Here is a 14,876-nt window from a genome sequence, read left to right as displayed (position 1 = left end):
AAAGCTGCTGAGTGTGTAATGTGAAGGTGTCCCAATACCTTTGTCCATATAGTGTAATCTGTGTGTTGTGTGTTGAGAAGTACGTTCTATCTGCTGAGTCTAATGTGACTCCAGTGTGGATTTCAATACGACATATAGTTTGAGCAGCTCGGTTTGGACACAACAGGATGACTAATGTTTGTAAAATCATACAGCATGTAATACCTGGTCTATCAGTCCAGTGTGAAATACACAAGCTCTGATACCTATATTAAAAAGAAATGTAACGTAATACCTCATTTCTCTGCAATTACAGAAGTGTCAGGGGAATATAATATACTTCTGTGTAAATACAAACCTGGTATTATTTGGCCTAGGACATCAGTAGTACCATGAATTATACAATATAATACAGTATCAGCAGCATAGGTAGTACCATGTGTTGTAGTTGGTCCCTCTCCTGGGAAATGTTCTCCGCCAGAGACATGACAGCTCCGAGATAATGCCGAGTCTGTTCCGCCTTTAAAACACACTCTTCCTTTTGCAGTTTCAATACACACATCCTCCGCCCAGCCTTCCTGGATGATGGAGAAACAAGTGATAAGAAGGGAATGGGTGAAAGAGAATTCAAGAGTGATGGAGAAAGGAGAAACAAGTAGAACAAAGGAGATCAAACACATTGAAGAAGGGAGGAGATTTAGGAAAAATACAGGACAAAAAAATGTGGCAAAAGATCAGGGAAAGGACAGATGAGAGCACAGGAAACACGGTACAGAAGAGAGAAACTAGAGTTTGCTGAATGAGATTTTGAAACCCCATCGTCTTGAGGCAGACAGGGTGAAAACACTGTTTAATCAAACAAACACATCCTGACAGTCTTCACACTTCAGAATGAGAAGGTCCACATTAATCATAACCTTCACAACCAACTCTACAACCTGACTGCACTTCCCTACTTGGGCAGAGCTATACTAAAGATCATGCAAGATCATTAAAACTTCATGCACTAATAAGGAAAAGACAGCATATGGGTTATTAACAGTATGAACACCATACTGAGGGAGATGTCAATCAAACCCAGTGTGTTTACTCCCACACAGAAGAGCCTCAAACAAGCAAAAGGGTGAGAACACATGTGTGGGTGGACAACAGGTGAACAGTCAATGTACTGAATTCAACGACATTATAAAATGGCTTTATATTATCTCAATCCTCTCTTATTGACTTCAATGTAACCCAATTTGTTTTGATTCTACTTTACATTTTTTTTGATAACATTAGTTCGCAAATAGAAACAGAATTTGCAATTGATCATGGGATGACTTTATTGACCACGAAAACATCTTTGAGAAGTCAGAGTCATTAAGGATTTGTTTGGCATCCACACAGATAAAAGCAGACAATAAACATGGAACATTTAGTACCTATTGTCTTGTCTGCAGAGCTCCAGCTCAGCCTCCATTCTCTTTATATCAGCGCCCAGGTTGGCTTTGTCCAGAGCCAGACTCCTGCTCTCTTCCTGCAGGCTGGACACGTGCAGAAGCAGCTCGTCCATCGTGCTCTTGTTGCTGTTCTCCTGCTGCTCCAGCTGCCTGAGTAGGCGAGAGCAGATTATAACACAACATCTGGTACTTGGTGGACACTTCTGAACAAGATGTGTCCAGGCCTCTTTTAAGCACCAGTATAAAGAGATTTGTTTATGTAGTAATAATCCTGCTAACTTGCATCCTTACAGTGCATATTTTGCATGATTTGTTAGAAAGCACAATATTCAGATAAAATTGTTATTCTAAACAAAACAGTTTCAGCTTCTGTCCGACTACATGATTGTATTCATCATATCCCAGTGCTTTTCTATTGCAATTAAAAATTTAAAATCCTCGGATGCTACTGGTGTTTGTTCTTCATGTCTTGTTTTATATGCTGCAAATCGATTGTAAACTGAATTAATAATAAACTGAACTTAAACTTAGACGAGTCATCAAACGTATTTGACGGATAAAGATGATGAACTCTGCAGGAGCCAATGTTAATGGTTAGCCTGTTTTATTATAACTTTGCCAAATGCTGTTAACCGTGTAATGGGGTCCAGGGGTTTGGTTTCCTCCTTTCTAAATCACCTGCTCAATTTGTTTGGTGGGTTATAGACAAAGACGGGAATAGGGCTCAGATATTTTCTGTTGACAATAACATTTTGCTTAAAGTTTAAGTATTTATAAAAGCCACAAAACGCATCTTGGACTCATGGATCCTTTTTTGAACATGTAACAGTGAGGAGTCGGCTGCATCTTTATATATTCATGAATAATAGTTGCTATAAGGTTACACAAGGTGTTTTTGGATGAGACTATGGACCCAGAAATGTTCACCTTTTCCTAACAAACATCCAGTGAAAATGTGTCACCAATATAAACTGTTGTTTTCCTGTTTCTCCTTGTTTGTCTCCTGAAAATAAATGTGCCCTTGCTCAGGAGCAGAACAGCTGCTAATACTGACTTATTCATATGTTAGATAAGAAAAAAGACACCATACCCTCTGAGTTTCCCAGCAATGCTGCAGTGTTCGTCCCAGGTGACAGCATCCTTCAGGCGGGCCTGCAGGACTTGGACCTGCCTTGTATTTTTCTGCGCCTCCCTCCTGCTCTCTTCCAGTTCCTCCTGAGAACGCTGATTTTCTGCCTCTAACATCATCAGCTGCTTAGACACCTTGGACACTACAAAGAGAGGAAAGAGAGGGAGGAAGAGAGGAGAGGGAACACTGAGTATAATACACAGTCTAACTGAAAGCAGCACAGAACAGAGAAAAAGGACGCAGGACCACAGTGAAAGAGAGGAATGCTAAACATTGACTCACAAAGGATTTTTATGTGTAGCTGCCTTTACATTTACCTATGAAGAATTGATACAATTTTCACATTTTCAAATCTCAGACTGTACCCAGTATACCTTCAGAGTGGTGTCTGCTGTGGTTGGCCTTGGCCTTAACATGCTGCGCCTCGAGCTGATCAATCAAAACCTGGTTCTCTTGTAGCACCATAAAGGCCTGTTGTTGTAGCTGATGACTGCAGAGGGAAAGAGGGAAAGATAGATAATTCAGAGCAAAAAGTGGAGAATTTCATCAAAATCAAATGCTTTTTTCCAACTTTACATAGGGGAATCATCTGTACTGTAAAATGGGCAGTAGTAGTTAGTTGATTCTGAGAGGTTGTGTTTTAAGAAGATTAGTTTTCTGTAGTATTACATTGAATTTCACCTTTTCTGATCATGCCATGTCTGTCAATACATCATGTCCACAGTTGTCTTGAGTAGTGCTAGCTTTTGTGCCTGGGTGCGTTTCCTGCAGGTGAAAAGATCTAACTGGGCTCCTGTAAACTTTATAAGATAAATTAAGCCACTAACATACAGTGTAGTATCAAAATGTATTGATATTACATATTGCATATATATGGATCCTTATAACCACCCAAAATACTCTTATTTTTTAATTGAATTTTTTTAATCATTGTATTATGTACACATTAAATTGTATTATGCACACATTAAATGTAATCTTCTATGTACTACCACTTAATTCCAGATTGCTACCAGTTTTTAAGTAGTCCAGTCCAAGTGAATGCAAGATGAAGTGAACCAGTTGACAAAGGGAAGCCTCTGGGCTTACATCAAACACACTCACACTGAGCCAAGGATGATGTTAAAATGCTTTTATTGGTCAGGGCATAAGAGGTACCACTTTCCACTCACACCCTGTCTCTTACTGCAGCTGTGTCGTGTAAAAAGAGAGTGACTTACCAGAGCTATTTACAACAATTACTTAAAACTATAAGTTTGTAGGCGTCAGCAATATTATACCCAGAGGGATCATGAAAGCAGGAGAAGTGATCATGAATATATAGGAGCAGAGAGGAGAATTTAAAGGCTTTACTGCTTTTGGTTTATTATTCAATGCAGTATAAGCTTTAGTAACAGACACAAAGACGAGCAAGCAGCAGGGGAATAGAGAATACAGGCTGACCATGCTGAAAAACACACACACAAACAAAGTATTTCTTCTTACCAGTCCTTCTGGCTGACCCCTCCAATCTTTGCAATTTCATCATGGAGTCTCTCATTTTCTTTGATCACCTCCTCCACATGAACACGCAACCTCTTTACCTCTTCCTGTGAGAAGCAGACATAGACACATAAAGACCTCTGATTTCAGCAAAAAAATATTAATGAATTAATATAATTAATATATATATATAATTAATTAATGAATATGAATTATTCTACCACCACATCTCTGCAAGGACTAGAGATCCACCTAGCGCAGAAGACGACAAGTGAGTTTGGCCAGGGGCCAATTTTTTTCTAAGCCGGTAAACGGTGGGCCAGAACATTTTAGAAAACTAAATCAAGAAATTAATATTAAAACATGCCCCTGTAATTTGTGACAGACTGTTACAAACTTTTTAGTGAACTGATTTGCTGTCATCAAATTGTGTTAACAGAAAGAAACAGAGCCAGTATCTAGGTTTTGTGCGGCAAAATAAAGCCCCTTTTTGTTGTTAAAAAAACCCACCAACACCCACTAACATCCGGCTTTTGTCTGCAATGGGAGTGGATACAATCAGCATTCATGATGCTGCATGATGGAAATATGACACCCCAGGTGAACACGCTAATTTGGCAAGACAATGAGGTGAGAGAGCATCCCGGTTGGCGGTGTGTTTATGGCATTCAACAAGAACACAGCGAGAACAAAACAGAGGGGCAAACTTCTTTATCGGCAAAGGGAAAGGAGTTAATTTACTTTTTAGTGGGTTTACCTGCTTTTCAAAAAAACATGTAAAAATGCAGATGAAATGGTAATACGTGGTTACGTGCTATGCAGTGTAACTCCCTGACATCTTTTTGCTTGTAGATGAAAATCTTAATTATGTAGTACTATGGTGGCCCGTCACATTTTAATTTGTGCTCGCACAGTTTCATAATAAACCAAATAAGGTTCACACTTCTATGCCTACATAAAAGAATTTGGTGTTTTTCTCCACTGCTGCATTGTATAGCTATTTGCAGCACTATTTGCCACATGCTCGCTCACGCACGGCAGACCTTACAGTTTTAGTTGCAGCTGTTCATATACCCCCAAGGGACAAGTGTTGCAGTTCTCTCTTTCACGAAAAACGTGTCTTTTGTGCATGAGTTTGTGTACGTGCACTGTCCGCTACCGCAATAGATTATATAAATTCTGTGGGAAATGCTGCAGAGAAAGGGAAACAAAATTCTCCTACCATTAATGGGATCTGCACCAAAATCTGATGGGTTCTTTTGGGTAATTTGTCCAGTAGTTTTTGCTTAATCTACTACGCACTACTACTACTAACTCACAGACAGACAGACAAAACCAAAACATGACCTCCTTGGTGGAGGCAATAACAAAGCCTTTCATTTTCTGGAAAAGCATTATTCATCAGCAAAATGATTACCATAAGAAATGCATATAAATGTTTAAGGTTTGCTTTCATTGTCTGATTACAGGGATGTTTACCTAACCTCCCAGCTAAAAATAGCTTTCAGAAACATACCAGCACTTGAATTATAATCTCTCATGTTCCCCACCAAGTGAATTGCTGATCGAAGACAGCACGTTAAATGTTGATTAACTGTTTGCTGCTCATGTCTCTGATATCACAGCCCATTTAACATACTCATGAAAGCTAATGTGACAGATGATTGAGGTGGTAATAAGTAGAAACTCACATGAATGCATACAATCAGTCAATTTACCTCTGTGGTTTGCAGAAGTGCATCTTTCTCGTTCATCCTGTCTTCGTATGCCAGCAGTAGAGGAGACAAATACTTAATGTCGAGCTACACAAAAGAGACAAAGACACATAACATAAATTATCTACAACACGAAAGCCATAAGTCATTAATCTATTGTATAAAGGAATATGGCAGGAATAAAAAAGTTGAGAAGTCTAAACCATACCAAGTCCAAATTGGCTTTATGTATCTGTTCAGCAGGTTTCCAGTCATTGTAGATGGATAGTAAACAACCTGCTATTATGATTTGGTCATTGGAGTGATAAAGCCTTGAAATCTTGTACATGTATAAGTTTAGTGACTCTGTCCCCGAGCATCCAAACTGTTAGACAGACCAGGTATGATTTCCCACATTAAATTCATTTCATGAGGTCACCGGCCACATTTATCTGCTTCTGTTTTAACTTAATGGGCACTATATCATCCAGCATTTTAAAAAGTACTTGCCTGAACTAGCTATCAATTGATTAGCCTAATGTGACTATTAACCAACTACACAGTTAGATGACTGTGCTGCCATGTTAATGTAATAATGCTACAATACAGATACTGACCAGCCAGGGAGGAGGAGAGCCTGTCTTTGGCAAGCCACTGATTTTGGAGCTCTGCATGAGAAAAAAGAAAGACAGAAAGAAAAATCATCATCATAGCCATGGTTTACACTGTATAGGGCTGACACTTTATATTAGAAATTCCAACCTTCATTCGAACATGGGATGACAAGTTTGTATTTGAAGTGTAATGACCCATTCAAATTCAGATTATAGAGTGTAGAAGAGCAACCAAAGTAGTTTTTCACCTGATCCAGCAGAGGGCGATCACTGTAAGCTTGACCTGTTGCATGCCCTCTTGACCTATCAGTAAAGTAAGCCAGTAATGTTCCAGTGTTATGCTACGAAAAATGGAGGGCATGAGCTAGCAAAGCCGTCCTGAGCAGACAATCATCGTAGACAGCAATGTAACGATCAGAGCTGAAGCTGTTAGTCATCTTTGTACCATGCAAATCCCTATAACATATCAGTGGGCCCACTTGTTAGAGGCAGCTGAGGAGATACTTCAGATGAGTGGAGAAACGTCAAGTGTTCAACCTTGTGGGACTAATTGCCTTGACTGTTGGAAAAAAAGGGCCGCCCAAATACTGTGGATTAGCTTTAAATATTGTCGTTCATACAACTACAATGTTAATATTATACTGAAAGAACAAGAGGGTTTAAAGGAAGGTTCGTGATTTGTTTCTGAATTACTTTGTTTTATTTGTGGAAATCCTCATCATGACCTGATCTGGTGTCTGTGGCCTTTGCAGAACTGTAATAAACACGACCAATCATTGCCTTCAGACTGAGTGACAAACACAGCTGAAGCAGAGATGATTGTCAGTGCACGTTTATGTGTTTTCAGGGCGAAGCTTTTGCATTTTAGTGTAGCCTGCTCTTTCTAGCTTTTCTAGAATAACCAAACCTAGCTTTAAGTCTCGTAGAGTACATACCATATATATATATATATACCATATACCAAACCAAGACCAGAAACAATGTTAGGTGTTGGAGAAAATTCACAGGGAGCCTATTCCCCCATTTTCTATAGCAAAGGGCATTACCATTTTATAACAAGAGAATAAATGTGCCATTCAAAAGAAAACTACAATCTCTATAAGCAGCACACTTTAAGCTAATTTAACAAATTCACACTGCTCCCTTCTCTCACTATTGTTATTTTTTACAGCAAAACTATGCCCTCATTTTATCCCTTTATCTTTTACCTCCACCGGTCACATTTTAGCTGTCATTAATGAGGGGTTGCAGGGACATGCAGCTACATATGAAGCAAACTGGTAACGATGGGAGCAGGAGATCTCCCGGTGTGAAGGCACAGCATGAGGTAGCCATGAATAAAATCTTCTGCAGTGCAGCGCACACACACAGTCCAGAATGGACAGACAGAAACAAGAAACTCCTTTAGTCCAACAAATTAGATGGAGGCACAGACAGAGAGTTTTGCTCAGCAGGAACCAGGTTCAAAGGCAGATTTCCATTTTAAAGGCCTGGTTACAAAGAAATGGTTGTAGTGCTAAAACTGTGAAAATAAAGTGATAATAGATTTTGTTTAATTGATTTAGATGACGGGGAGAAATGATGAATGGACTACACGACAGGATTAAACAGATACAAACTTTTCCTGATACTGAAAAGAAGAGATGGGAGTACGGTAGAACCTGGTTTAATTTAAAGAGATACTGCAGACCTAAATGTGCTTTTTCAGTGCTAAACTCAATTTATGAAGTTCTTTAATGAAATACATTTTTTATTTTCACATTTATTACCATATATATGAAATATCTACATTTACGGTTTGAACATGGCTCATAACGTCACCCAGGGTCTCAAACCGTCTTGGACCTTTCAGGATCAATGCTTACATAGAATCAACCATTTGGGATGTCTCTACATCATGACATTTATATATGTCATAATGGTGGTGGGAATTTGGGAAGCAGCATTCATTTTCAAATCTAAACCACCCCATTGTCTGGACACGCCCCTCCATCCTCTCCACTTGCGCCTCCTGTGCAAGTGGTACTGTGTTCTAAAGGCATTTTCCCCGAATTTTCAGGGAGAGACACTTGTACCAAAACTTATAGAAGAAGTTGCACTTTAACCATGGCAACTTGAGACAGGCCGAGATGTGGAGAGTTTGCTGGTACAATTCCTTGATAGTAGTGGTTCTAAGCTACAGGTAAAGACAGTTATTCTACTCTTTCTACCAAAATTCTGAAGGCATTGGCCCTTAACAGTTTCATGTGGGCTACAACCAGGTTTCACTTGGTAAATTAGACATGAGAACTTCACTTCTTATATAAAACAAGGTACTTCTGAGAAGCAGAGGCATCTGCTTGTATCTTGTCATACCTCCTGTTTGGACAGCGGTCTGAAGCGGGTTTGGTAGCGGCTCAGCTCCACATTCAGACGGTGAACTGTCAATTTGAGGGCATCATTTTCATCCACCAGCTCCTGAGCATGTTGCCTCAAATTCTGCAGCTCTGCCTGACTGCCTGGAAGCACAATACGTCAGGCTATCAATATTTGTCATACATTATAGAATGATTTTATGATATTCAAATGGAATGCACAAGAATAAGTTATGAATCGCCATATTCTAATACATCACAAACAAGATGTGTCAAAGTCATAGAGCTTAGAGGCCTGACAGTATGAAACACAACAGCCATACTAATTATTATTGGAGGAGAAAACTGATGCTGAAAGCTACAGTGTATTGTAGGATGGCTAACTGAGATACTGTGTGGTCTGCTGGCTGACACTGAACCTCCACCTGAGTAAACTGGTGTATAATAAAGTACATAATCAATAAATCACTAGCAGCGACTGGCAACAAAACTCCAGTAATGTTCCATACTGCTTTCTCCTGGCCACCTGGAAATCATAGTCACTAACCATCAAGCCGTCCTGCTTAGACTGACAATTTTTACCCCCATTAAACTCTCTCTTTTCTTCAATTTCATGATTCTTTTCATTGCTGCCTCCCCCTCTTCTTCTTATCATGCTAAGGAGAAGTGGCAGAGATCAAGGATCTGAGCCACATCCTCTGACAGCTGCATCTCCAGCACCTTCCTTTAACCCTCGCATATGCATCTATCTGCTGTGACTCCCTGCGTCACTCCCGCTCTGTCTTCCTCATTTCCTTTCATCCATTTGCCTCTGTTACTCCCTCTTTCCCTCTCTCAATTCTCGGTGTGTGTGTGTATTCCAGTGGGATCCTCTACTCGACCTGCAGATGACCTCAGGGTTGAGGAGGCTTGGCTATGACTGATCTGCTGTTCCAGGCGTAGCAGTCTCTTCTCCATTAGCTTTTGTTCATCTGCCACTCTCGCTTCCTTTGGCAGGGCTCGTGCTGCCTCACTCTGCACCCCTACGTGCGCCTTGCTGGGCTCTGGAGATGGCTGGGTGGGCTGTTTTGGGCTTTTGGCTTGGCTGGGGAGGTCAGTGGTTAGGATGGGTGGCACAGCTGAAATATGAAGGGAAAACACAGTTAATGTGAGTAAAAATAAAGCAAGTATTTCACGTGGTTATTAAATCGTGGGGAGTAAAATACATTTCTCAAGCTGTTATACATTAAATAAAGCATATTAATTTGACTGTCACTTTGACAATGGCTCAGGTTACATTATGTTACTAAAACTAACAACTCTATTAGCATACAATACATGTACAGTAATAACCTGAATAACAAATGGCATATCATAAATTAGTGTGGTATGTTGTTGGTTGCTTTTTGACACAGAAATACAGAAATAGGGATGAATCAGTAAAATCCCAGACGGTTTGTTGTACCATTTCAATCCTTGTTTACTTTAATTGCTGTGGTTTGGTTGATACTGCCCAACGTCAACCAGAGTTGGCAATTGTGCAGAAGAAGTGGCAAAGCTACAGACTTATTTAACTTGTCTATGTGGACAAAGTCAGAAGTGTGCTTTGTGGTGGGCAGACTGGGGAGGGAGAGAGAGATGGGGACAGGGGGCTGTAATAGCAGGAGAGCTGCTCCTGCTATTGCCATAGCTAGCAAATGCTAGCATCTACTGTCGCCAAAAATTGCCAAATTTGGCTCCACTTCGCTTCGTGTGTGCGCATTTGCGAGTGTGAGATAGCAAGCTAAAGCCTTCCTTCTTCAGTGTAATAACCATGATATTTTCGGTCACTCAAATTGTGATACAAAGTTTTAATCTCTAGACGGAAATCACACACAAATGCAGAAAGCTAAACAAGAACACTACGGACACAAGAGCAGATTAGACAAGAGAGAGGGAAAAGGAAAACATGAGATCAACAGTGAATTCAATTCACTGTCAAAAGGGTCATGTGCTGAAGTTTCTACCATTTCCTTTCTTGGTTGAGTTTTCATGCTACAAGATCATCTCATCTCAGAGATCTGTTTTGACTGATCTGTCATGACACTTTGACGACATATAGGGAGAGGGCAGCATGACCAGTCAACAGCAGTGAGCAGTAGTGTTACCAATCAACAGTAGTATGAGGTGGATGAAAAGTAATCATAGGTAATGGCTGAAATTTGTTCATTACTGAATAAAAAGCTGATCCGGTTTACAGACTTCTCAGATTGCCCAAAGGTATATTTACTGTTTTCTGTTCTTTGAATTCACTGAGAGCATCAGTGAGTGCACTGGAGAGAGCTTTTTCTGCTGCTGTCTAAGAAAGAATACAGCAAGAGGAAGGGAGGAACAAATGTGGACCATTTCTTTAATGTTCAATATATAGAGACACACTAATCAAGTTGCTTTTATCAAGGATTTAGCTAAATGAGAACAATAAAACTGAAGTTAAAATTACAAGAAAACAGCAGTTTTAGAATCTCCACCCACCCTGTTCATCTTCTTTCTGTCTGCAGGAGCTCTTCCTGATTTTCTTCTTAGAGGAATCACAGCTGGCCTCAGGAGACTGGACACTGGTTTCCTCAGTGAAATCTGTGACACAAGATCATAATTATCAAATGAATAAAATAGCAGAAGGAGTTAGGGCTTGATCATATAACTACATTTTACAATTAACTGCACATACTGACATTCCCCATTGCTTGAATGTGTTGCATGCAGCCTCTATGTAGCATACACTCTTTGGTGATCAAGGTAGGAACATTTTTAAATGTTGTAATTTGGCACCACCGAAAGCCTGAAGCCAGCTCTGGTAATAACAGCCATAATGAGCATTTCCATTTAGCTCTAATGAGCTAAAGCTACATTATGGCTGTTAAGAAACAGCGTGTTGGTTGAATAAGAGCTGTGTCTTCTTTATTCGCTAAAGGCAAAGGAGTAATACATGGTGAAGCTGAGCCTGTCGGATTCACTGCATGGACAAGATTTCTAAAATCAATTTGCCCATCTTTCATTAAGTTTTCTAAATGGACTGAGTTCAAACTATCTCTGGATTAGTGCTGAAAACTGATGAATACATTTTAGTATAACATGGATACATCTATTGAGTGTCACTGGGGGAGCCAATGCCAGTTGACATTGGACGAGAAGTGGGGTACAACAACACCCAGCACATCACAGGGTCAACATACAGAGACAAACAACCATTCACCCCTACAGTCTGCAATTTAGAGTCTGCAATTAACCCAACCCAAATCTGTCAGTCTTTGGACTGTGGAACTGGACTGTGGAAGACAGAATATCCACAAACCAGGATTCGACCTGGGAGCCCTCTCGCCATGAGGCAACAGTGGTAGCCTCGACACCGTCTTGCCACTCCACAGTATGACTTTCAATTCTTTCAATGAAAAATTCAATAGCCAAATGTGTTTGAAAAAATTTGAGATCTTTCATCATTTATTGTATCCAAGATAGCCTGTTGGAAATGTACAATGTGGAGACAACGAGTAATGATTTATTGTGCTGTGCAACATGCAAGGTTTGTTTTTTTACGACAACCAATACATTATGAATTAATCACTACTGTGTTCATACTATATGCCTAAAATGGTGTTAACCCATCTCTCATTGGTGTGAAGTCAGTACCTGGAGCAGGCAGTCGTCTGCCAGACATCTGAGCTGGCTGAGACGTTCTGGTCTGGAAGAAAGATAAATAGACAGATGGTCAGTCAGTCAGTCAGTCAGTCAGTCAGTCAGTCAGTCAAACAGAAAGGCAGTGAGTAAATCTTTTCAAACTGATTTCCAAAGCTCTGCTGTCAGGAACCCATTTGTGCAAGGCTATTTCAGAGACCACTGCATTTATGGCCATTGTCGGATGTGCACAATACAATCTTGTACGTTTAAGGGTACATTAAAGCAACAAGACTGAGTCGCAATGGTGAGTTTGGTGTGAAGGACTAAGAAAAGGAATGAAATACATGACTAAGGAAGGCTGCTCAGTTTGTTTCACACCACAATTATAAGTCTAATGGCCAGGGGCATAACTACAATGTGATGAGAAGGAATACTATAGAACACTTAAGCAGGGCAGTGATTTCTTCACACCCACTCACATCCTCATCCTGAATAATAAACACAGCAGCTGATAAATGTGATTGTTTGTTTACAGTCCTGATTCCTTATATACCATAAGGTATAGCCTGATGATTCTTGTGGATCTTATTTGTATGGTGGTACATTGTTCATTGCTCTGACTCTAAAATATGAACTGCTATTCTTGCACCCACTGTTCACCCTATATTATGGTACAAGGAACAGAAACATCATGTTGTGTGTGGATTAAATGTTTTCAACTAACTTGGACCGAGTATTGTTGTGAATAACCCAGTGGGCAGCTCGACCCCGCGACAGCCTGGAGAGATGATTAACAGGAAAATAGAGCCCATTGGGGCCATTAGAGGTTAAACACCCAAGGTAGCAGTGTGCAGGACCAGAACAGGAGCTGAACAATTTCCCACAAGTCTGTGCAGACTCTTGGGGATACAATCAGTGGGATATTGAGCAGAAGCCTAACAAGGAGAAATGACATATACTGTATAGACCATGACAAAAATACTTAACGATGAATCGGTAAAGGAAACCATCTCAGACACAGAGAGAAGTATATTTCAGATGTGTGGCTATACACTGAAGTCAGAGACTATTTTGAGATACAATTACAGGCAGCATGCAGGTTGGAACCAGACCTGAACCAAGCCTTTGGTGGGAGGCTCTTTAAAATGATTGTTGTATAGCAATTGGAGAAATGTTAGCAAATAGCTAAATGACAAAAGCAGAAAATCGGCACTGACACCGAAATAGGAACAGCAGCCTAAAGTAAATCACAAGCAAAACTGATGAAGTAAAGTGACTATTGACTACTATCTCAATACTGAAGGCTATGAGTTTGCAGGATTGAAAACAACTGCATGCCTAATGATCGTAGGAATGCTCCGTCCATTGCAGTTTTTAAAAACAGATTGAATACTTTTTTATTCACAAGTGCCTTTAACTATACTATTTTACAAGGCCATCCCATCAATGTCTTTATTCTATTTTTTTATTTTTTTATTTGACACATTTTTATTGACTTTATTTGTATTACTTTTCTCCATCAACTTATTCTAAAATAAATTTACACTGATTATTTTTATTTATTTCAATCCTTTTATTCTACTCTATTTAATCCCTTTTATTTTGCTTGAAACTGTACTGTAATTTAAAATTTTACATTGATTTCTTTTAATTTTGTCTCTGTGTTGTTGAATCTACCTCTTTGTATGAAATGTGCTTTATAAATAAGAAAACTGCCTCACTTTGCCTTAAAAGGACTAATCCATCATAACCTTGTCACAGTAACAGCAACATCTACGTAGATCGCTTTAGACAGTTCAAGTTTATCTTGTGTACGACTGTGCCTCCCTGTGGGAAACACTGGTATCACAATTGGCTTGGTGAACCTCCAGTCTATTGTGAAGATTTAACATCTGCCCAGTGCAAATCCTCTGCTGGTAGTCATTACTCCAGTTTGAGGTTAACTATTTAGAATTTTAAAAAGCTCTTTGACAGAAGACAGTTATTATTGGTGGGATGAATGTTTCTAATCAGCTTCAGTAACAACAGTTTTGCTACTGAGATTAGAACAATAATCATTCTAGTCAAAAACTCACATGAAGACAGGATCTTTGAATAGAATCCTACCTTTGGTTTTAGTGGCACAGCATAAACAGGTTCTGTGAGTGAACAAGTGTTCCCTCTATCAAGTGTTTGGTAGATATGGTCCTCCCTGTCCTCTTCATCCTCTTCATCGTCCTCCTCCTCCTCCTCCTCCTCATCCTCTTCCTTGTCTTCCAGCTCCCTGTCTGAGTGGTCAGAGGAGGACAAGTGTCGCCTAACAGGCAAATTTGTCTCTGACCATCTGTCCCTGAGGAGGATAAGAAGATAATATCTCAAAAAGAATAATGGAGGAACATTAGCTTCAATTTAAATTCAATTTCACTTTTCTTGGAGGGAAAAACTAATCAAACATTTTTAACGTCTACTAAATTTATTTCTCAAAGCAAAATTCATATTCAAGAAGCCATGAAAGAGTAACATTGAATAAGCAGAACCAAAATCAAGACCCTGAAACCGAAGCAGTTAAA

General features: G+C 39.7%; 1 protein-coding gene across 3 annotated transcripts in view; it reads right to left on the bottom strand.

Moving 5' to 3' along the window:
- cep89 (centrosomal protein 89) overlaps nucleotides 1–14,876 on the bottom strand; it is a 60,179-nt gene that overhangs the window by 42,434 nt on the left and 2,869 nt on the right. For all 3 annotated transcript variants that reach the window (XM_035158085.1, XM_035158094.1, XM_035158120.1), the window contains exons 4-15: nucleotides 14,434–14,656; nucleotides 12,340–12,391; nucleotides 11,185–11,286; nucleotides 9,576–9,812; nucleotides 8,696–8,838; nucleotides 6,344–6,394; nucleotides 5,751–5,834; nucleotides 4,036–4,139; nucleotides 2,925–3,040; nucleotides 2,512–2,692; nucleotides 1,404–1,571; nucleotides 416–557 (exon numbers count right to left, since the gene is read on the bottom strand). In XM_035158085.1, the coding sequence (XP_035013976.1) occupies nucleotides 416–557; nucleotides 1,404–1,571; nucleotides 2,512–2,692; nucleotides 2,925–3,040; nucleotides 4,036–4,139; nucleotides 5,751–5,834; nucleotides 6,344–6,394; nucleotides 8,696–8,838; nucleotides 9,576–9,812; nucleotides 11,185–11,286; nucleotides 12,340–12,391; nucleotides 14,434–14,656 (1,603 nt within the window). The remainder of the gene's footprint in view (nucleotides 1–415; nucleotides 558–1,403; nucleotides 1,572–2,511; nucleotides 2,693–2,924; nucleotides 3,041–4,035; nucleotides 4,140–5,750; nucleotides 5,835–6,343; nucleotides 6,395–8,695; nucleotides 8,839–9,575; nucleotides 9,813–11,184; nucleotides 11,287–12,339; nucleotides 12,392–14,433; nucleotides 14,657–14,876) is intronic.

This window comes from Hippoglossus stenolepis, chromosome 1 (genome assembly GCF_022539355.2).
Source record: "Hippoglossus stenolepis isolate QCI-W04-F060 chromosome 1, HSTE1.2, whole genome shotgun sequence".
Lineage (NCBI taxonomy): Eukaryota > Metazoa > Chordata > Actinopteri > Pleuronectiformes > Pleuronectidae > Hippoglossus > Hippoglossus stenolepis.
The sequence above is the reverse complement of the archived record's forward strand: the minus strand, read 5'-3'. Positions and strand labels throughout refer to the sequence as shown.